The sequence below is a fragment of the Balaenoptera physalus genome (genome assembly GCF_965194825.1).
Source record: "Balaenoptera physalus genome assembly, chromosome: 10".
NCBI lineage: Eukaryota > Metazoa > Chordata > Mammalia > Artiodactyla > Balaenopteridae > Balaenoptera > Balaenoptera physalus.
Window position 1 is genome coordinate 32,680,718 of NC_138889.1, and position 25,265 is coordinate 32,705,982.

A 25,265-nucleotide genomic window follows, 5' to 3' on the forward strand; every position below is an offset into this window, starting at 1 on the left:
AGATACAGCCCCACCCACCAAAACTTAGGCACCAGTGCCCACAACCAGGAAGCCTACACAAGCCACTGAACTGACCTCACACACTGGGGGCAGATATCAGATGTAAGAGGAACTATGAACCTGCACCTTGCGAAAAGGAGACCCCAAACACAGTAAATTAAAAAGAAAATTGAGAAGACAGAGAAATATGTAGCAGATGAAGGAGCAAGGTAAAAACCCACCAGACTAAACAAATTAAGAGGAAATAGGCAGGCTACCTGAAAAAGAATTCAGAGTAACTATAGTAAAGACGATCAAAAATCTCTCAAAAAGAATAGAGAAAATACAACAACCGTTTAAGAAGGACCTAGAAGAACTAAAGAGCAAACAAAAAACGATGAACAACACAATAAATGAAATTAAAAATACTAGAGAAGGAATCAACAGCAGAATAACTGAGGCAGAAGAATGGATAAGTGACCTGGAAGAGAGAATAGTGGAAATAACAACGTCAGAGCAGAATAAAGAGTAAAGAATGAAAAGAATTGAGGACAGTCTCAGAGACTTCTGGGACAACATTAAACGTACCAACATTCCAATTATAGGGGTCCCAGAAGAAGAAGAGAAAAATAAAGGGTCTGAGAAAATATTTGAAGAAATTATAGTAAAAACTTTCCATAACATGGGAAAGGAAACAGTCAATCAAGTCCAGGAAGCACAGAGAGGCCCATACAGGACAAATCCAAGGAGAAACATGCCAAGACACATATTAATCAAACTATCAAAAATTAAATACAAAGAAAAAATACTAAAAGCAGCAAGGGAAAAGAAACAAATAACATACAAGGGAATCTCCATAAGGTTAACAGCTGATCTTTCAGCAGAAACTCTGCAAGCCAGAACAGAGTGGCAAGACATATTTAAAGTGATGAAAGGGAAAAAACTACAACCAAGATTAACCTCCCCAGCAAGGATCTCATTCAGATTCGAGGGAAAATCAAAACCTCTACAGACAAGCAAAAGCTAAAAGAATTCAGCACTACCAAAACAAGCTTTACAACAAATGCTGAAGAAACTTCTCTACGTGGGAAACACAAGAGAAGAAAAAGACCCACAAACACAAACCCAAATCAATTAAGAAAATGGTAATAGGAACATACATATCGATAATCACCTTGCACGTAAATGGATTAAAAGCTCCAACCAAAAGACACAGGCTTGCTGAATGGATACAAAAACAAGACCCGTATATATGCTGTCTACAAGAGACCCACTTCAGACCTAGGGACATATACAGACTGAAAGCGAGGTACGGAAAAATATATTCCATGCAAATGCAAATCAAAAGAAACCTGGAGTAGCAATTCTCATACCAGACAAAATAGACTTTAAAATAAAGACTATTACAAGAGACAAAGAAGGACACTACATAATGATCAAGGGATCAATCCAAGAAGAAGATATAACAATTGTAACCCAACATAGGAGCACATCAATACATAAGGCAAATGGTAACAGCCATAAAAGGGGGAATCGATAGTAACACAATCATAGTAGGGAACTTTCACACCCCACTTTCACCAATGGACAGATCATCCAAAATGAAAATAAATAAGGAAACACAAGCTTTCAATTATACATTAAACAGGATGGACTTAATTGATACTTATAGGACATTCCATCCAAAAACAACAGAATACACTTTCTTCTCAAGTGCTCATGGAACATTCTCCAGGATAGATCACATCTTGGGTCACAAATCAAGCCTCGGTTAACTTAAGAAAATTGAAATTGTATCAAGTATCTTTTCTGACCACAACGCTATGAGACTAAATATCAATTACAGGAAAAAAACTGCAAAATATAGAAACACATGGAGGCTAAACAATATGCTACTAAATAACCAAGAGAACACTGAAGAAATCAAAGAGGAAATCAAAGAATACCTAGAAACAAATAACAATGGAAACACAATGACCCAAAACTTATGGGATACAGCAAAAGCAGTTCTAAGAGGGAAGTTTACAGCAATACATTCTCACCTCAATAAACAAGAAAAATCTCAAATAAACAACCTAACTTTACACCTAAAGCAATTGGAGAAAGAAGAGCAAAAAACCCCACAAAGTTAGCAGAAGGAAAGAAATCAAAAAGATCAGATCAGAAGTAAATGAAAAAGAAATGAAGGAAGTGATAGCAAAAATCAATAAATCTAAGAGCTGGTTCTTTGAGAAGATAAACAAAATTGATAAACCATTATCCAGACTCATCAAGAAAAAGGAGAAGACTCAAATCAACAGAGTTAAAAATGAAAAAGGAGAGGTAACAACTGACACTGCAGAAATACAAAGGTTCGTGAGAGACTACTATAAGCAACTATATGCCAAAAAAACGGCAACCTGGAAGAAATGGACAAATTTTTAGAAAAGTACAACCTTCCAAGACTGAACCAGGAAGAAACAGAAAATATGAGCAGAACAATCACAAGAAATGAAATTGAAACTGTGATTAAAAATCTTCCACAAAAAAAAGTCCAGGACCAGGTGGCTTCACAGGTGAATTCCATCAAAAATTCAGAGAAGAGCTAACACCTATCCTTCTCAAACTCTTCCAAAATATAGCAAAGGGAGGAACACTCCTAAATTCATTCTATGAGGCCACCATCACCCTGTTACCAAACCCAGACAAAGATGTCACAAAAAAAGAAAACTACAGGCCAATATCACTGATGAACATAGTTGTAAAAATCCTCAACAAAATACTAGTGAACAGAACCCAGCAGCACATTAAAAGGATCATACACCATGATCAAGTGAGGTTTATTCCAGGTATGCAAGGATTCTTCAGTATACTCAAATCAATCAATATGATACACCATATTAACAAACTGAAGGATAAAAAACATATGATAATCTCAATAGATGCAGAAAAAGCTTTCAACAAAATTCAACCCCCATTTATGATAAAAACTCTCCAGTAAGTGGGCATAGAGGGAACCCACCTCAACATAATAAAGGCCATATATGACAAACCCACAGCCGACATCATTTGCAATGGTGAAAAACTGAAAGCATTTCCTCTAAGATCAGGAACAAGAAAAGGGTGCCCACTCCACCACTATTATACAACATAGTTTTGGAAGTTTTAGCCACAGCAATCAGAGAAGAAAAAGAAATAAAAGAAATCCAAATCAGAAAACAGGAATTAAAACTGTTACTGTTTTCAGATGACATAAAAATCCTAAAGATACATAGAAAATCCTAAAGATGCTACCAGAAAACTACTAGAGCTAATCAAAGAATTTGGTAAAGTAGCAGGATACAAAAGTAATGCACAAGAATCTCTTGCATTCCTATACACTAATGATGAAAAATCTGAAAGAGAACTTAAGGAAACACTCCCATTTACCATTGCAGTAAAAAGAATAAAATACCTAGGAATAAACCTACCTAAGGAAACAAAAGACCTGTATGCAGAAAACTATAGGACACTGATGAAAGAAATCAAAGACAATACAAACAGATGGAGAGATATACCATGTTCTTGGATTGGAAGAAACAATACTGTGAAAATGACTATACTACCCAAAGCAATCTACAGATTCAGTGTAATCCCTACCAAACTACCAATGGCATTTTTCACAGAACTAGAACAAAGGATTTTACAATTTGCATGGAAATACAAAAGACCCTGAATAGCCAAAGTAATCTTGAGACAGAAAAATGGAGCTGGAGGAATCAGGCTCCCTGACGTCAGACTACACTACAAAGCTACAGAAATCAAGACAATATGGTACTGGCACAAAAACAGAAATATAGATCAATGGAACAAGACAGAAAGCCCAGAGATAAACCCACGCACATATGGTCACCTTATTTTTGACAAAGGAGGTAAGAATATACAATGGAGAAAAGACAGCCTCTTCAATAAGTGGTGCTGGAAAAACTGGACAGTTACATGTAAAAGAATGAAATAGAACACTCCCTAACACTATACACACAAAAAAACTCAAAATGGATTAAAGACCTAAATGTAAGGCCAGACACTATAAAACTCTTAGAGGAAAACATAGGCAGAACCCTCTAAGACATAAATAACAGCAAGATCCTTTTTGACCCACCTCCTAGAGAAATGGAAAGAAAAAGAAAAAGAAATGGGATCTAATGAAACTTAAAAGCTTTTGCATAGCAAAGGAAACCATAAACAAGATGAAAAGGCAGCCCTCAGAATGGGAGAAAATACTTGCAAATGAAGCAACTGACAAAGGATTAATCTCCAAAATATACAAGCAGCTCATGCAGCTCAATATCGAAAAAACAAACAACCCAGTCCAATAATGGGCGGAAGACTTAAAGAGACATTTCTCCAAAGAAGATATACAGATTGCCAACAGACACATGAAAGGATTCTCAACATCACTAATCTTTGGAGTAATGCAAGTCAAAACTACAATGAAGTGTCACCTCACACTGGAGAGAATGGCCATCATTAAAAAATCTACAAACCATAGATGCTGGAGAGGGTGTGAAGGAAAGGGAACACTCCTGCACTGTTGGAGGGAATGTAAATTGATACAGCCACTATAGAGAACAGTATGGAGGTTCCTTAAAATACTAAAAATAGAACTATCATACGAGCTAGCAATCCCACTACTGGGCATATACCCTGAGAAAACCATAATTCAAAAAATGTCATGTGCCAAAATGTTCATTGCAATGTTATTTACAATAGCCAGGACATGGAAGCAACCTAAGTGTCTGTCAACAGATGAATGGATAAACAAGACGTGGCACATATATACAATGGAATATTACTCAGCCATAAAAAGGAACGAAACTGAGTTATTTGTAGTGAGGTGGATGGACCTAGAGACTGTCATACAGAGTGAAGTAAGTCAGAAAGAGAAAAACAAATACCGTATGCTAACACATATATATGGAATCTAAAAAAAAAAAGAAAGAAAGAAAATGGTAAGAAGAACCTAGGGGTAAGATGGGAATAAAGATGCAGACGTACTAGAGAATGGACTTGAGGATATGGCGAGGGGGAAGGGTAAGCTGGGACAAAGTGAGAGAGTGGCATGGACATATATACACTACCACACATAAAATAGATAGGTAATGGGAAGCAGCTGCATAGCACAGGGAGATCAGCTCTGTGCTTTGTGACCACCTAGAGGGGTGGGATAGGGAGGGTAGGAGGGAGGGAGATGAAAGAAGGAAGAGATATGGGGATATATGTATATGTCTAACTGATTCACTTTGTTATAAAGTAGAAACTGACACACCATTGTAAAGCAATTATACTCTAATAAAGACGTTAAAAAAAATAAAGATAAAAAAAAGATGTGGCACATATATACAATGAAATATTACTCAGCCATAGAAGAAATGAAATTGAGTTATTTGTAGTGAGGTGGATGGACCTAGAGTCTGTCATACAGAGTGAAGTAAGTCACAAAGAGAAAAACAAATACCTATGCTAACACATATATATGGAATCAAAAAAAAAAAAAGGTTCTAAGAACCTAGGGGCAGTACAGGAAAAAAGACACAGACGTAGAGAATGGACTTGAGGATACGGGGGAGCACGGAGGGGAAGCTGGGACGAGGTGAGAGAGTAGCATAGACATATATACACTACCAAATGTAAAATACCTAGTGGGAAGCAGCTGCATAGCACAGGGAGATCAGCTCAGTGTTTTGTGACCACCTAGAGGGGTGGGATAGGGAGGTCGGGAGGGAGGCTCAAGAGGGAGGGGATATGGGGATATATGTATACATACAGCTGATTCACTTTGTTATACAGCAGAAACTAACACAACATTGTAAAGCAATTATACTTAATAACAATAAAGATGTTAAGAAAAGAAAATCTGTAAGGGATACATACCCATCGGCAGTTAACAAAGTTCTCATAACATTTTAAATAAACTTTCTACCAACTCAAAGTCTTATTAATAAAATTTCTTATATAACTCTATTAGATCTTATTTGTGAAGAAAAATGCTCATTTCAACATTTTAAAAATACCTTAAAAAATAATTAATATTCATAAAACTCTCAAGACTGTTGTTATCAATATTACTTAATATAGCAACTTCCAACTAAAATACTAATTCTGAAATAAGAACTATACTCTGTAAAGCACAGTTGCTGATATACTGTGAGATGATTAATGATTTTTTAAAAATATGGTACAAAAATTTGAATGGTAATTTTTGTTAATCATATCATAATTCCTGACAAAAGTTATGTTGTAAATTGTGGAGAGATTCTCAGTAGCCAATCAAATCCTATTTAGCTGACATGGAAATCCAGGCACTGTGTAAAGTGCTCTTATGAATGTGATTAAGCCTGTTATAAAGGTACTCACAAACTAGTAAGAATAACACAATATCAAAGAATAACAAATATAAAACTAAACTGACATTACATCAAGTGCAGTATTAGAGGTACAATACACATGTGTAAAATAGGGAAGTTAACATAGCACCACAATGAAAACTAGCAAAGGAATAATCTTTTACTAACACAGGGAATGAAAACTAAGTTGAATTAATAGTGGATCTTTACATCTCAAAGTTGGCTGTTAAAAAAAAAAAAGCAAAACCAAATAAGGAAAAGAGGTAAAATAGAGTTTGTGGAGTTCATATCCCTATGACATGACATCCAACAATTAATGGCATTCAATATTTTATCTGCTTTTACCTCTAAATTTATGATTTTTATGAGAGCAGAATTTTTTTTTAAATGACATTTTCAAATATTTTTGTTTGTGTGAAAATGAATTGCTATATCCTCTATGTAGAGCATTTTGGTACTATTCATGAACTTTTAAGACTACACATATATTTTGAAGCAAACATTCTACATTTAGGAATTGGCCACCATGAATAAGTGTTAAATGAGGCAATCATAGGGATATCCATTGCAATATTTTTTGTAATAGCAAAGACTGAAGAAAATATTTATGCTCATCTAACAATACAAACTGCCTAAAAATATTTATACAGATATCATGAATACAAATCATATTTTAAAATTAGGTATTAAATGGGTACTAATATTTAATAATCTCTAAAATGTATTGGTTAATAAAGCAAAGTACAGAACTGTATGTATAATGTGCTGCCATTTGAGTTGAAAAGAACATATGTGTGCATATAAATGCATAAAGTATATGTGTATTTATATAATATCTCTGAAGGGTATCCAAGAAATGGTGAACAGTGGGTGCCCTGGGAATACAAACTGAGTGGCAGGGGATAAGGAGGGAGGAGACTAAATCTTAATTTGCAAGCCTTTTCATAGCTTTTTAATTTATACTATGTGCATGTGTCACAATAAAAAATGAAAACTAATTTTGTTTTTAAAATGTAAGTTTTGTTTTCTCATAAAAGTGCATCACTGTGACTATTCTTCATGTATGCATCAGGATTAACTGATACATTACCTAAGGATGAATGTCAGAGAAATTAGGGGCAAAGGCTTTAGAAGACGGTGAGCCTGCCCATTTCCAAGCTCTACAGCTTTTTAGGTGTGATCCCTTCAGCAAGTTAATTACCATCGAGATTCACTGTCCTACCTTTGTAAAATGAAAATAATAAGCATACCCTTTAGTAAGTATAGTGTGTAAAATATATGAAACAAACATTGCTATTATTATTTCATTGGTTTGACAAATATTTATTGATAGGCTATACCAGGCACTGTGTTAAGCACTTCTAAACATTCACTATTTCATTTAATCCTCACAACAAAGGTAAATATGATCATTATTCGCATTTTACAGTCAAGGGTATAAAGTAATTTACCTAAGGTCATACAGCAAGGAAATTCTAGAGTCAGGACTGAAACTCCAGAACCTATGCTCTTATTTTGACATGCAACTGAAATATAGAGAAAGGCTAAAAGGTGGGCAGATGGGGAGGGCAGTTTGAGGAAAGATTATCCCAACAGAAGTAGACAAAGTTTAAAAAAAGAGGATGGGAAAAATTTAAAGATGGAAGAATGCTGAAATTTTTGGCTAAGATAGGCATTTGGCAAAAAGATCACAGCATGGTACCAGCTAGGACTGCCATGGCCATGAAAAACTGTGCTCTATTGGTGGTTTAAAAATAAAAGCTAGAGCCTATGGTGAGAAAGCTTGATGGATTAAAAGACCATAAAGAAGTCCCATGTGACTGAGATGTAGAGAACAGAAAGAAAAAAGGGGCCTGGGAAGAGGTAGAAAAGATGGGCAAATATTTCCTTCTGGATCATGGTAAGAAATGTGCATATTTTTTCCCAAGTACAGTGGAATTCCATTTGATGAGTATTAAGCAGAGGAGTGAAAAAATCAAAATTACATATTAGAAAAATGATTCTGGCTGCTAAATGGAAAAAGCAGGAAGAAGAGTTGGAAAAGTAATTCAGGTGAGAGGTGATGAGACTTGAAAAGAATGCTGAGGAGAAATGTACAGATTTGAATTACATTTTAGAAGTAGAATCAACAGGACTTAAACACGAGTTGAGTAGGGAAGAAAACCATATCAAGAACAACTCCTATGCTTCTAACTTAAGGAAGTAAACAGATATCAATGCCTATTATTGAGCAGAATATACTAAAGGAAAAACAGGTATGGGAACTCGGTTTTTGAACATTTTTGAACTGGTGAGATATTAACCATAAAAATGATACCTAACAATGATGAATTATGATGGCTCACACATTGTCCTAAACACTTTAATTCAAAAACATGTGAACTAGATAACTATATACAGTCCAGAAGATTAACAGAGAAGATGGAATCAGAGATATAAATTTATAAATCATGAATCAATTAAAGAAGTAATCCTAGCTATTTATACTAAACTGTAAAAATATTCTAACATAAAAAAATGTACCTCTTAGACTACATCCAAGACATGTTCTTACTTACCTGTGGAATGTAATTTCTTCTTTCTTGGCATGCAGCATGAAACCAAGCAAAACTGAAGAGAGCATGAGCTCGATGTATATTATCTTTTTTGCTAATTTGCTCAGAAGTCCAAGATTCATAAGTACGCATTAAATTTTTCTTCAAACCTGGAGGTGACTAGAGAAAAAGCAAACTTATTGTTTAAAACCTTACAAATAAAATAAATCAGTATTTCACATATTGAGAACACATTTTAAGGCAAAAACTTTTCACCATTACCAAGTTTGACTTAAACTATTTATTATTATGTTACTTCAAAATGTACTAAAGAAGATGTGGCACATAGATACAATGGAATATTACTCAGCCATAAAAAGAAACGAAATTGAGTTATTTGTAGTGAGGTGGATGGACCTACAGTCTGTCATACAGAGTCAAGTAAGTCAGAAAGAGAAAAACAAATACCCTATGCTAACACATATATATGGAATCTAAAAACAAACAAACAAACAAAATGGTTCTGAAGAACCTAGGGGCAGGACAGGAATTAAGATGCAGACGTAGAGGATGGACTTGAGGACATGGGGAGAGGGAAGGGTAAGCTGGGACAAAGTAAGAAAGTGGCATGGACTTATATATACTACCAAATGTAAAATAGATAGCTAGTGGGAAGCAGCTGCATAGCACAGAGAGATCAGCTCGGTGCTTTGTGACCACCTAGAGGGGTAGGATAGGGAGGGTGGGAGGGAGGGAGACGCAAGAGGGAGGAGGTATGGGGATATATGTATATGTACAGCTGATTCACTTTGCTATAAAGCAGAAACTAATACACCATTGTAAAGCAATTATACTCCAATAAAGATGTTTAAAAAATGTACATATATAAACTAGTTTTAAACTCCTTATACCTAATAGCTCATCTCAACTAAAAATCCAAAACAAGTTTTTAATTTAAAAAAACCTACACAACCAACAATATTCAAAATAACCAAATAAGTTTTACATGATCATTGAAGTGTTTTACTGAAACAAAACCATCATTTACAGTACGAATTATGATACTGATTATTATTAGGCAGGTGTTTTTTACTTCAGTACGCCAGTTCTTTCTCTCCAGTACTATCTGAATTTCCATAAGGACTTCAAATTACTATTTACATGTAATGTCAACTTATCTTCCTAGAACATCAGTCTACTTTACTTAAGGTGGGTATTACCTGACATTGCTAGGCTTATAACACAAATTCAAACCCAGGAACCGAAATTGTACATTGGACTAGTACTAGTCAGAAATCACTTATCCACATGTCCAAAATCTGTTTATATTATTTTTTTTAATTATCAAAATGAAAGAAGAAAAAATTTGAATTCTTAGAAAAAAGACCAAAATAAATCCATTTCAAAAATTACCTTGTTTTAAAAGTAATCCACCTCCTAGAGTAATGGAAATAAAAACAAAAATAAACAAGTGGGACCTAATGAAACTTCAAAGCTTTTGCACAGCAAAGGAAACCATAAACAAGACGAAAAGACAACCCTCAGAATGGGAGAAAATATTTGCAAATGAATCAACGGACAAAGGATTAATCTCCAAAATATATAAACAGCTCATTCAGCTCAATATCAAAGAAACAAACACCCCAATCCAAAAATGGGCAGAAGACCTAAATAGACATTTCTCCAAAGAAGACATACAGACGGCCACGAAGCACATGAAAAGATGCTCAACATCACTAATTATTAGAGAAATGCAAATCAAAACTACAATGAGGTATCATCTCACTCCTATTAGAATGGGCATCATCAGAAAGTCTACAAACAACAAATGCTGGAGAGGGTGTGGAGAAAAGGGAACCCTCTTGCACTGTTGGTGGGAATGTAAATTGATACAGCCACTATGGAGAACAATATGGAGGTTCCTTAAAAAACTAAAAATAGAATTACCATATGACCCAGCAATCCCACTACTGGGCATATACCCAGAGAAAACCGTAATTCTAAAAGACACATGCACCCGAATGTTCATTGCAGCACTATTTACAATAGCCAGGTCATGGAAGCAACCTAAATGCCCATCAACAGACGAATGGATAAAGAAGATGTGGTACATATATACAATGGAATATTACTCAGCCATAAAAAGGAACGAAATTGAGTCATTTGTTGAGACGTGGATGGACCTAGAGACTGTCATACAGAGTGAAGTAAGTCAGAAAGAGAAAAACAAATATCATATATTAATGCATGTATGTGGAACCTAGAAAAATGGTACAGATGAGCCAGTTTGCAGGGCAGAAGTTGAGACACAGATGTAGAGAATGGACATATGGACACAAAGGGGGGAAAACTGCGGTGAGGTGGGGATGGTGGTGTGCTGAATTGGGCGATTGGGATTGACATGTATACACTGATGTGTATAAAATTGATGCCTAATAAGAACCTGCAGTATAAAAAAACAAACAAAACAACTAATACTAAACTTTCATTGGGTTATTTGTATGGAAATATGTTAATATAAATGTTTCAGACATTACATGAAATTTCTAAAAATCTTATATTTGTATTTGTATGGAAATATGTATGGAAATATGTTAATATAAATGTTTCAGTCATTACATGAAATTTCTAAAAATCTTATATTTGTATTTGTATGGAAATATGTATGGAAATATGTTAATATAAATGTTTCAGACATTACATGAAATTTCTAAATATCTTATATGTTCTGGTATAATGTTATAAGTCATAATCCTAGTTATTACTTTAAAATGTATATCTCAGAAATAACTAATTTTCTTGTCAGCTGCATTATTATGAACTTTCATCAAATCTTTTACCGTGGTCATTTTTAAGTCTTTTGTCATTTACAGACAGTTCTGGGTGTACTCTGATGATTTTGCAAATATGTTCCTATAAAAGGGTTTCATCTTCAAGAAATTCATGGAAAAGACTCTGACAAGTACAGGTTTCTGGTAACTGACTGTACTGCTGAACTGAATGAATAAGCATTTTCAGAACTCTGATGAAAAACTGATGAACTCATAAAAGTGCTATCAAAAGATCAAGATGAAAAAAAAAAAACAATTAATTACATGGGACTGAGTGAACGGATGAGGATGAGTATAATTTTTGTGACTTTCTGTCTGAATTTAAAAAAAAAAGAAAAATCCCACAAGGACTCAGAGGCAAAGAATATACAAATCAATTTTCACTGCAAAGTAAAGGAGCTGTTACAGTGGAAAAAAAAAAAAAAAAGAAAAGTGTAATGTCTACTGTAAAAATTAAAATATTTTATAACTAAAAAAAATAAATAAATAAATAAAATAAAAGTAATTTTTTTCCTTCAAACTGGTTTCTAACATTAATGAAAAATTCAGATCAGTACTTTACAAATGCCTGTCACAAAAAAATAATTCTCTTTGCAAACCTTTTCATTCTGTTTTCTCTTAAATAAAAACTTTTGTTTTATTAAAAGAAAAAATGTCTAAGTATTTTTTTACTAAGTGCATTTCCAAATGTACACTTTTAAAATGAAAATGTTTTGTTTATGAAACAGTTACCAAAATTTTTCATAGAATAGACAAAATTTTCTGAGCACTAAGGAAACTGAACAACCACTTAGGGTTTTTTTTTTTTAAGACCCTATACTAAAGGTTATGCAAAACGAATAAATCATGTACAATTACAGAGAAAATCATATACAAATAAAGATTACTGGAAAATGACAAAACAGAAACACTAGTAGGTCAAATTATGAGATAAAGTAAAATATATATTCAACTGAAAATTCACAGACTTAAAATAATTTCAATATTAATTCAAGTTAATTAAATCAATTAAGCATTCAGCATAAGAAATCAGGAAGAATGAAATCCAGTACAAATCTAAGGAAAACATAAGGAAGAAAAAATAATGAAAAGAGCAGGAATTTCAGTGAATAGAAGAGAATAAGAAAAAGTAAATCAGAAAGTATGACATTGGTTATTTGTGATAAATTTTTTTCTTTTTTTTAATTTTATTTAAAAAAATTTTTTTTTAATTTTTTAACTTTTTATTTTATATTGGATTATAGTTGATTAACAATGTTGTGATAGTTTCAGGTGTACAGCAAAGTGATTCAGTTATACATACACATGTATCTATTCTTTTCCAAATTCTTTCCCCATTTAGGTTGTTATATAATATTGAGCAGAGATGATTTACAATGTTGTGTTAGTTTCTGCTGTACAGCAAAGTGGATCAGTTATACATATATATATATACACTCTTTTTTAGATTCTTTTCCCATATATATGGGAAAAGAAGAGTTCCCTGTGCCATACAGTAGGTCTTCACTTGTTATCTATTTTATAACTCTATTTCTGTTCTGTAGATAAGTTCATGTGTACCCTTTCTTTAGATTCCACATATAAGTGATAACATATGATATTTGCCTTTCTCTGAAAATTACAGGACAGTATCACTGATGAACATAGATGCAAAACTCATCAACAAAATACTAACAAACCAAATCCAACAACACATTAAAAGGATATTACACCATGATCAAGTGGGATTCGTCCCAGGATGCAAGGATTTTCAGTGTTCATGAATCAATCAATATGATACACCACATCAACAAACTGAAGAGTAAAAACCATATAATCATCTCAATAGATGCAGAAAAACCTTTTGACAGAATTCAACACCAATTTATGATAAAAACTCTCCAGAAAGTGGGCATAGAGGGAAGCTACCTCAACATAATAAAAGCCATATATGACAAACCCACAGCAAACATCATTCTCAATGGTGAAAAACTGAAAACATTTCCTCTAAGATCAGGAAAAGGACAAGGATGTCTACTCTCACCACTATTATTCAACATAGTTTTGGAAGTCCTAGCCATGGCAACCAGAGAAGAAAAAGGAATAAAAGGATTCCAAATTGAAAAAGAAGTAAAACTGTCACTGTTTGCAGATGACATGATACTACAGTATACATAGAAAACACTAAAGTTGCTACCAGAAACTACTAGAGCTCATCAATGAATTTGGTTAAGTTGCAGGATACAAAATTAATGCACAGAAATCTCTTGCATTCCTATACACTAACAATGAAAGATCAGAAAGAGAAATTAAGGAAACATCCCATTTACCATCACATCCAAAAGAATAAAATACCTAGAAATAAACCTACCTAAGGAGGCAAAAGACCTGTACTCAGAAAACTATAAGATACTGATGAAAGAAATCAAAGATGACACAAACAGATGGAGAGATATACCATATTCTTGGATTGGAGAAATCAATACTGTGAAAATGACTATACTATCCAAAGCAATCTACAGATTCAATGTAATAAATTTTTAAAAACAATTCCAGCAACTCATCAAAAAGAGAAGAAACGAACAATAAAATGAAGACTTAACGATTTTTAAATACAATAATACGTGTGTGTACATATGTGTACATATATATAGTAATAATTTTGAACATAATGAACTGCACTATTTCCTGGAATAGTTAAAACCATTTACATTGATTTAAGAATAGAAAAAAATTCACCAATAACTTAAATGAAACTGAAAATTTCCATAAATATATAATCAAATTACTTCCTAAAAAAGGATACTGGGGGCTTCCCTGGTGGCGCAGTGGTTGAGAATCTGCCTGCCAATGCAGGGGACACGGGTTCGAGCCCTGGTCTGGGAAGATCCCACATGCCGTGGAGCAGCTGGGCCCGTGAGCCACAATTACTGAGCCTGCGCATCTGGAGCCTGTGCTCCACAACAAGAGAGGCCGCGACAGTGAGAGGCCCGCGCACCGCGATGAAGAGTGGCCCCCGCTTGCCACAATTAGAGAAAGCCCTCGCACAGAAACAAAGACCCAACACAGCCATAAATAAATAAATACATAAATAAAATTTAAAAAAAAAAAGGATACTGGAAGAGGCTGTACATTAAGTTAAAATTTTCAAGGAACAGTTCCCCTGATATATTAACTCTTCATTTATTGAAATATTACTGTATTCTTCCTACATGCCATGTATTATATAATAAGTTAAAAAAAAAAAAGCAAGAAAAAATATAGCCCTTGCCTTCAGGGCTTGTACAATCCAGTTCTGCAATATAGTTTAGTAGAAGAGCATACTGAGAGAGTGGCTGGAGAAGTTCTCTCTTACTAGACATTATAATTGACATTCATTCAATTAATATATTTCCAAATATTAAATCATTTTTGCATTCCTTGGATTAATCCTTAGCCTTTTTCTTCCTTACATGAGACTTAATGCCTTCAGATGGAAAACGGAAGTACTGATCTAAAATAACAGGTAGTTATAAACACTAATAAGATATTTTTCATCAGACAAGAGATTATATGAAATTATATTCTACAAGTTGAGAGAAAATGCAAGCAGAACGTTTTAAACTAGTTTTTTAAAAGTTTTAATTCAGTCTCTTATTATTATTTCAGTTATGACTTGGACCAGTTCCACAATATCATTACAAACACATAAAGTTTTGGATGCATTGGGTTTGGGGAGGATCTGCCAAGCATTACACGTTAGAAGGATGGACTGATGGATAGATGTATGGATGAATGGATGGATGAAGGGAACGAATGAAGGAAAGAAGAAAACAAAGACTGAAAATCTAACTTAGCTATGTCAAAAAACAAATGATATGAAAACTGGATATCCATGTGCAAGAGTGAAGTTGGACCCTTACTTTACACCTAATACAAAAATTAACTCAAAATGGATTAAAGACCTAAACCTAAGACCTGAAACTATAAAATTCCTAGAAGAAAACAGGGGAAAAGCTTCATGACATTGGATTTGGCAATGATTTTTTTGGATATGCCACTAAAAGCACAGGCAACAAAAGCAAAAACAGACAAATGGGACTACATCAAACTAAAAACATCTACGCAGCAAAGGAAACAACACAGTTAAAAGGAAGCCCTAATGGAATGAGAGAAAATATTTGTAAGCTGTATATCTGATAAGGGGTCAATATGAAGAATACATAAGAAATTTGTACAACTCAACAACAAAAAAATCCAATTAAAAATGGGCAAAAGACTTGAATAGACATTTCTCCAGAGAAGACATACAAATAGCCGACAAGCATATACAAAGATGTTCAACATCACTAAATATAGAGAAATACAAATCAAAACCACAGTGAGATATCGCCTCACACTGTTAGGACAGTCACTATTAAAAAAAATAAAGGAGACAATAACAAGTGTTGGTAAGGATCAGAGAAATTGTGTGCTATTGGTGGGAATGTTAAATGGTATACCACAATGGAACAGTATGGAGGTTCCTCAAAAAATTAAAAATAGAATTACCATATGATCCAGCAATCCCACTCTGGGTATATATCCAAAAAAACTGAAAATACGATCTTGAAGAGATATGCCCGCCCGTGTTCATTGCAACACTATTCATAATAGCCGAGAGGTAGAAAATCTAAATGTCCATGGGCTGATGAATGGATGAAGAAAATGTAGTACACACATACAATGGGATATTATTCAGCCTTAAGAAAGAAGGAAATCCTGTCATATGCTACAACATGGATGAACTTTGAGGACATTATGCCAAGTAAAATAAGCCAGTCACCAAAAGACAAATACTGCATGATTCCACTTATATGAGGGATCTAAAGTAGTCAACTCACAGAAACAGAAAGTACAATGGTGGTTGCAAAGGGTGGAGGGAAAGGGAAAAAGGGAGTTGCTCTTCAGTGGATACAGTCTCAGTTTTGTGAGATGAAAAAATTTTAGAGATCTGTTGCATGACAAGGTATATATGGTTAACTCTACTGTACTGTACACTTATAAATGGTTAAGATAGTAAATTTTATATTACGTCTTTAACTACAATAAAAAACAAAAAAGTTAATGATATTAAATAATATTTAAAAGAAAAATGTAAATGTATTTTTATAAATATATTATTTATGTATATACTTCATCTAAATATACAAAAGTTTTTGAGTGCTTTGTAGACAGTTGTCTACAAAGCTTTAGAAGGCATGCTAAATTACTGCACTTACACAATTAGTGATCCAAGTTTTTATATATTTTATTTATTTATTTATTTATTTATTTATTTATTTATTTATTTATGGCTGTGTTGGGTCTTTGTTGCTGTGCGTGGGCTTTCTCTAGTTGCAGCGAGTGGGGGCTACTCTTTGTTGCAGTGTGCAGGTTTCTCATTGCAGTGGCTTCTCTTGTTGCGGAGCACGGGCTCTAGGCACATGGGCTTCAGTAGTTGTGGCACACGAACTCTGGTTGTGGCTCGCGGGCTCTAGAGCGCAGGCTCAGTAGTTGTGGTGCACAGGCCTAATTGCTCCGCGGCATGTGGGATCTTCCCAGACCGGGGCTCAAACCCACATCCCCTGCATTGGCAGGCGGATTCTTAACCACTGTGCCACCAGGGAAGCCCATGTTTCAAGTTTTAAATCTTCTTACCTCATATGTTATCTTCAAACTTGACTGTAATAAAATTGGAGTAAAGTTGGGATGAACTTCTGCAGTGAGCCAAAGACGAAAGGTATCTTTAGGTTGAAGAGTATTCAATTCCTTGTTTATAAAAACAACAAGAATAAAAATCTACTTAAACATACACATAAATTTCCATTTTATAAATATATTATTAATAAGTACTTACCTTACTAAAATCTTTCCATGATATTCTGATATATTTCTTAATGTTCTGATTATATTTCCTCTAAATTTTCATCTTCTCTATTCCTAGCTTAGTGAAATAGGTAAGAACTTGGATCTAGAACTGGGCCAACTTGGTTGAAATCCAAATTCTGCCACTTATTTGCTGTGTGACCTTGGATTCTTTGATTTAAACTCTCTAAGCAAGGATAATAACCATACCTACCCTCATAGGATTGTATAAAACACAGTGCCCAACACACAGTAAATACAAAATAAATGTTAGCTATAGTCGTGATGCCTAAACTACGAGCCATCTTCAGGCCTTCAGGTTCTCACTTCTTCAATTCACACTTCCATAGAGTTATATTATAATATCAATTCATTTATAATACAATTTTTAGTGTGTCCTATAGCCTATAATATCCAAAATTCACCATTCAAATTCACCTGCCTGTGTTGTACGCTTTAGTCACTTATTCGAATTTTTATCTCGTCTCTTTATTCATCATATTCTTTCTGCCTGTTATTCTCTTGTAACCTGACAAATTCTTACTCATCTGTCAAAATATAATTTAAATATCATGTTCTGGGAGAATATCTTCTCTGACTCTTCACTACCACAATCCCAAGCAGATTAATCACTGATGGTATTTTGTAAATTCCCTTCTGCAGTATTCATCGTACGACTGTATAGTTACTAATGTGGTCTGTCTCTTCTAAACCAAGCTCCTCGAGAGCAGGTACAAATTTTGAACGTAACCAGCACCTAGGACTATTCCTGGCTTTTTTCTGTACTCAGCAAGCACTTGTAAAATGAATGACTAAATGAATGAATGAATGACAAGAGAAATGTCGATAGCTCTAAAAGACAGTGAAGTCTAAAAACTATCTTAATAAATATATGTCTAATACTAAAATTCATTATTATCATGTGCAATGTAAAGATGACAAAAAATGGCAAGAGAATTGCCATGAAAACATTGTGTTTCCTTAAAATTGTAAATTATAAAATGTTTCTATACCTAATAATAATTTTTAAATGTAAAATAGGAATAAAATTTTGCTTTGGGTTAGCATATTTTAAAAAAAGATTAAAAAAACAATACATATGTGATATAGTTGAATTTAAAATAAACATAAATTTATAGCCAAACAATTTATCCAAACTTCCCAAAAGAAAAGCAAAACATTTTTAAATTTTTTAAAACTTTTATAATATAATCTACCCTATATATGCTTCAAAAAGTCCTAATTAAGATTTGATTCCAAAATAATAACTGTAATTATATTTTACATAGATTAATAGCTATCAATCTACTGTTTGGAACAGAAAGCAAGATTCAAGTATTCACAAGTCTTCCTTATGTTTCAAAACATATGTAATTCATCTGACATAAATTTTATATTTTATACATTTGTGATTTTTACAGAAAACTGTAGTAATAATGGAATTACTTGAATATTCATATATATCTCAGTTCCAAAATCTACATCTTCTTTTGATAAGTAGTAAGTCATCATGGTCTATCACTTCATTCACTTAGTCATTAACTCATTCATCAAAGATTATTTAACTACTTACATGTTTTATGTAAAGTGCTATAGTTGCCAATTTATTTTCAACACATTACACAAATTTTCAACATACTACAACTAGGCTATGGCCTCCCACTCTATTCTGTTTGGTTCTATTCTGAATAACTTCTGCCAGATTAATTAAATTAATTAATTATTAACTCCCTTGCTAAGGACCTCCTTTGACTCTGTGTCTTAGGACAAAAATTCCAAGCACTTCTGCAAGATTTTGAGGGTATTCCATAACCTTTCCCCTTCCTAGCCATCTAACTCTATTGCCCCACATCGCTCTGCCTGACCCTTCCAGGACATTCAAGGACATCTTCATTCTTTGTACTAGGCAGGCACATTCCCGCCACTATGTCTCAACTTGTGCTGCTAGAATTAACCGTAATTTTTTCCCCCCTACACTTAGCTAAATCACATATAGTCTTCAAGGAACATCTTGTCTTCAGTGTCATCTATGATTACCCAAAACCATATTCATCTTTCTTCTTAAATAAGCACTATACTTAATTCCAGGTTTGCATTTAAACCTACACATCATTTTGTTCTGTCTTAAAGTTTTTTCATACTGGGCCCATTTCTGTTAAATAAAATGATTGCTTCCATTTACACCCAGCCTCCTTAGCACCTAGGAAGTGTTCTGTAGTCCTCTCTGGCTCCTCTACATCTTTTTTCCTCATACAGATACAACAGAACAACAGCATAAAGAAAATTTAATGTTATAAATAGGTCTTCTACAATTCTTTAAAACATTTCCCTATTTTTCATCTGAAAAAATTTTCTAAGCCTCCCCTTCAGTCCTGATTAATTTTTTGACTTCCCCTAAATGCCTTTAAAAAAGATTTTTATAGATTTCTTATTAAAAGATCCATTTTGGTTTGTACAAATGTACATGTATTTAAGAAGAAAATATGTAACAAATTTTAAATGATTCCCCAACAAATACTAATTTTTTTAAAGACATCATAAATCATGCATGACATATTTTAATACTGATGTTCCTTGGAGATCACTGAATTGAGTATATTAGATATTATTTGCACCACACTGATCTGAATCTACCTTTTCCAGAACTGGCAGCCAAGATACCACAAGATGTAAGTTCTTCAAACAGAGCCAGTCTCCATTTCGGGCACATTCTTTTAGCATTTGAACTGCTAAATCAGCTTGACCTTGACCCATGGCAACCTGCAAAAACAAAAACAAATAACAAAACTAAAAAAAAACAGATCTGATAACATGTTGTAACATAAGACTTTCAAATTATCCTGCCATACATACTGAACTAACTCAAGTACTGTAATCAGGGTTTTAAACTTTTAATAAGAAATATCAGACTCTTGCTGTTTCCAACAATTGTCTTGTTTTTGTCCTTACATCAGTAGCAGATTTTTAATATTATTCTATTTAGTAAAGGTATTAACATTACAGGTCTGCAAGTTATAGAACAGTATAAAGAATTACTGAATAGTTTTTTTGTTCCTCATCTCACTAGTTCCTGCAATTCTTACCCTCTCCAACATGGACCTTTAAAAACATAATTTTTTATGACTACTGTCTTGTTGAATTCTTTGAGGGATTAAACATTAACAATACCGCTTCCTTGAAATTTGCTTCTCTTTTAAAAAAATTTCTCCAAAATCGCACAAGTTTGGCTCCCAAGCTACTTGGTCTACTGAACTGCGTAATTCCCTAGCCCTTCATCATCTAGAAGACCCTAACATGTTGGGCCTCAAGACTCTACATTTAGCCCTCTGCTCTTCTATTCTTTTTCAGGGAGAGGAGGCAGGAAGGAGAGAGAGAGAAAAGAAGAAAGGAGGAGGGGAGAAAAAGAAGAGATGGGAGAGGAAGAGGGAAGGAGAATCCTGATCTCACTGGAATTCCATTCCTGTATTTCCAATCCCTATAGTCTATCTGCACTTAGGACACTCATGTAATAGGCTAGGCCACTTTATAAAATAGAAAACATCCAAGCAGAAGCCGAAACACCCTAGAAAATAGATTCAGTATATAAGATTTCTGTATTATTTGAATGAATAGACTAGTTAAGTCTACTTAAGACTACTTAAGTCTAGGATTCTATAAAAAAGTTTTAGTCAAGGATCTAAACTGGTTGCATGCCACTTACTATACTAAGTTTAAACTCCTCCATATGTCTTTTTAAGGATAATATATATAATACTTATGTATCAGTATAACTATATCTGTCTTTGTATATATGAGAGATACACATTTACTGAGAGTCCTCATATTTTATTGGGTATATGGTCAAAACACTTTGAAGAATACTGTTATAGACTACTTCAAACCACAGTGATCTCTCTTTTCATAATGAATACAAGATAGCATTTCATTGTTTTTTAGTTGACTTTTACAAGTACTGATTTTGCTTTTCAATTAGACTATAAAGTTTTTGAGAGTGGGAACCACACGTCTAATTCATTGCATACAAAAGCATGTAACAAAACAGGTAATAAATACTCATATATTGATTTCTTTTTAATTTTCAAGATCTAACCCAGAACTAAGCAAATAGGAGGGATAAAACAAATACTGGTTGAACTGTTTAGATGCACATATTAGTTTGCTATTATTAAAATGCAAAAAAATACCTTCAAACAGTTGAAGGAATGTACAACAGAATCAGAGGGGAAAAAAAACAATAAGCACTTTGCTGAACTGAAATGGTAGCTAAAAATAGGAACTCAAAATTTTCTATAAGGCATAAATTGAATGAAAACAGCTTAAAGGTTCATGAAACCTTAGAAGAAAACATATACTCTAAGAAAAAGAATACATTTTTAAAAAGCACAACAGGAAATGTCAAGAAGATGGTTAGTCCCTACGTCAAAAAACAAAAAAACAAAAAACCACAGTTTCTTGAAATGAAAATTAATTTTTTGCATTAAGAATATATTATTATCCTTAGGACATACATTCAGCATAGCAATAAAAACTTTAAAATAACAGAGATTTATGACTAAATATGTATATATTTAAAGGTTTTACAATATTAAAAAATTTTGCAAGTACACAAAAGTCTAGAAATTCATATAGTCAAACTTACAGTGAGTGCAAATAGTTTTATCTTTCTGCCAATATCACTGCTAACAGATACAGCCTGTAGAAAAGGGCTCCCCTTCCTCAAGACATCTCACTGACAATTGAATATTGTCCTAATATATTAATACACTATAACTAGGATTGAATGAAACTCCCTAGAGTTAGACAGTGCAAAACCTGTACAACTAAGCCTAACTCTCTGCTGTTTTGCTATCTTCTACTTATATTCCTCATAACATTCTCACTTGTCAATTTTTGGTTGCCGTCAAAGTATTCTGCTTTTTTAATCATTATTAATTATTTTCCCAATGAAAAAGATTTATTTTTTTCACATGTCAAAAATTGAGGGTAAACTAAATCATTTTCAAACTTACATGCCAACTGAATTGAAAAAGAGGTGCTAATCTGAACAAACTAAAACTCAGAAATTTAGCTCAGGACAAAATGGTATTGTATTAGACAAATATATTATCTTATCAGACTTCTGGAGGTTAGAAGTCCCACTCTTCTACTGATCTATTTTTAAATCAAGGTGTCAGGGTTCGAAAATAAAGGTAGTACTGCAGGGCTGTTCTTTCTGGAGGCTTTAGGAGAGAATCCTTCTGTTGCCTTTTCGAACTTCTAGAATCCACCTACATTTCTTTGTCTGTGGCCCCTTCTACCATCTTCAAAGCCAGCAGCACAGCAACTTCTCACCTCTTTGACCTCTGCTTCCTCACATCTCCCTCCTTCACTCTGCCTCTTCTGCCTCCTTCTTAAAAGGACCTTTATGACTATATTGGGCCCAAATGAATAACCCAGGATAACCTCTCCATTGCAAAATGCTTAACTTAATTACATTTGCAAAGTTCCTTCTGGGGATCAGGATGTGGACACTTTCCAGGGACATTAGTTGGCACACCACAACAAAAAATGTCTGTTCCACTAATAGCATCAAGTATGGCAGGAAGATCAATAGCTGTAGCAAAAACAGCAGGGTAATATGTACTGACCTGATGATAACACTCTCCACTTCTCTCAGCATTAGCAAGTTCTTGGAGCTCCTGAGAAGGATCAGCACCCGGGGAAATGATTATCAATATGGGTTCAATTTCTAGTGTCTCTTTGTATAAACGTTTGAGATTTAGAGGAGGTGGGGACAACTCTCTCAGTCCTAAAAGATATATTAAAGAAATTACAAATAAAAAGCAACATGAACCAGAAAAAGTCTATTGAAACTAATTACATGATATATAACAGATAATAACTAAGTGAACTATAATCCTATACATATTAAAGGTTTCTCACTCTAAAATCATTCACACACTAGTAAGAACTAACATTTATTGAATGCTCAAGGTGTCAGGCATTTTTCTAAATGCTTTACATCTATGACATCATCTAATCCTAACAACAAAGTTAAGAGGTAGGTACCCTGATTACCACATTCAACAGACACAATCAGCACTGTGGTCTTAATATACAATTCTCTCCCTACAAAAGAAGACTGAAGCCAACCATCTTACCATACCGGTTTTCATTCATTTATATGATAACTGAGAGCCTACTCTGTGCCATGCATACGTGGAATCAGATTTCCACATGATGTGGTAAATAATATCACTGTCATGATACAGGATAAAGAGTTATTTCTTATGTCCTTGCATTAATAGAAAAAAAAAAAGTGGTATAGAATGAAAAAAATGCTTATTTTGGAGACAGAAATATAGCTCTCAGTTTGTTTGTTAGCTAAATGACCCTATGCAAATCACTAAAATGCACTGTGCCTTGGTTTCCTCAATTGTAAAACAGGGATAAAACAATCCATAGGTCATTTGGAGGCAAAATAGGATACAAAATAAAAATAGATTCTATTTATTCATCACGTACTCTATGCTAAGCATATTCAAGAAAATTGAATGTCTTCCCAAAGACCACCCAGCCACTAACTGCTAACTGTATTCAAGGTAATTCATCTGTTCTTTTTTCTATTCTGAAGCTCTTCACAAACTGTAAAGTCCTACACAGACAAGAAATTATAACTTCACTATTATATCTAAAACTCTTCTGCTAAAATTTTAATGTTTCCATTATTAACGTATTTAGTAAAAGCCAAGCTAAAGAAGACCCACTTCAATTAAAAATCAAAAATGCACTTGTCTGAACTGAGCTAAAAAGAAGAGTATGACACAAGGGTTTAAAACTAGAGGATTAGAATGTAACAGAATGAGTACAGAGGAAAGAAGGGCTTCCTTATATCCTCAACTGTAGAAATGAATAGATAATATTGTACCTCAGAAATCCTAAAATAGCAGGAAAAGACATTATTAAGGACTTCTGTAACAAGCACTTTAAAATATGAATTCAGTGCCATCAAGATGGGCTAAAGCAGGCATTTCTAGATGACCATCCTGAAAAGACAAATTTCACACCTGAACTCTTCCCCTGTATTCTTCACAGCAGCAATAAACAATGCTAAGCAAGGATTTTCAAAGACAGAAATATTCCTAATACTAGGTGAAATTTACCCCAACACCCATGTAAAATTGATGAACTGCTTCTAGAGGCATATCTTATGAATTCTGTTTTTAATTAAACTTAAACTGGTAACACTCATTCTTTGTAATAGAAAATAATTCTTATATACTCGTGGCAATGTAATAAATATTCTTATTTTCGTATGTTCATTTATTTATTCATAAATTCTCATAAGCATTCTAGGCCAATTAAATGTACTGTAATACGATAAAATGCATCAAAAGTCTTAAAAATGCACGTTGCCCTTGACTCAGTAATTTAAACTATAATTAATTCAAGAAATAATTCAGAATATGAATGCAGAAGTATGTACAAGAATTTTCCTTGTAGCTCTTAATATTAGTTAAAAACTGGGGGAAACGGCTTCCCTGGTGGTGCAGTGGTTGAGAATCTGCCTGCCAATGCAGGGGACACGGGTTCGAGCCCTGGTCTGGGAAGATCCCACATGCCGCGGAGCAACTAGGCCCGTGAGCCACAACTACTGAGCCTGCGCATCTGGAGCCTGTGCTCCGCAACAAGAGAGGCCGCGACAGTGAGAGGCCCGCGCACCGCGATGAAGA

The 25,265-nt window shown here is 33.9% G+C and overlaps 1 protein-coding gene across 3 annotated transcripts in view; it reads right to left on the reverse strand.

Annotated features, from left to right (window-relative positions):
- Positions 1-25,265, reverse strand: part of DYNC2H1 (dynein cytoplasmic 2 heavy chain 1) — a 381,735-nt gene that overhangs the window by 144,200 nt on the left and 212,270 nt on the right. For 2 of the 3 annotated variants that reach the window (XM_082409863.1, XM_082409862.1), the window contains exons 76-79: positions 23,181-23,341; positions 20,188-20,313; positions 17,347-17,457; positions 8,903-9,058 (exon numbers count right to left, since the gene is read on the reverse strand). In XM_082409863.1, coding sequence (XP_082265989.1) covers positions 8,903-9,058; positions 17,347-17,457; positions 20,188-20,313; positions 23,181-23,341 — 554 coding nt within the window. The other variant, XM_082409864.1, reaches the window with a different exon arrangement.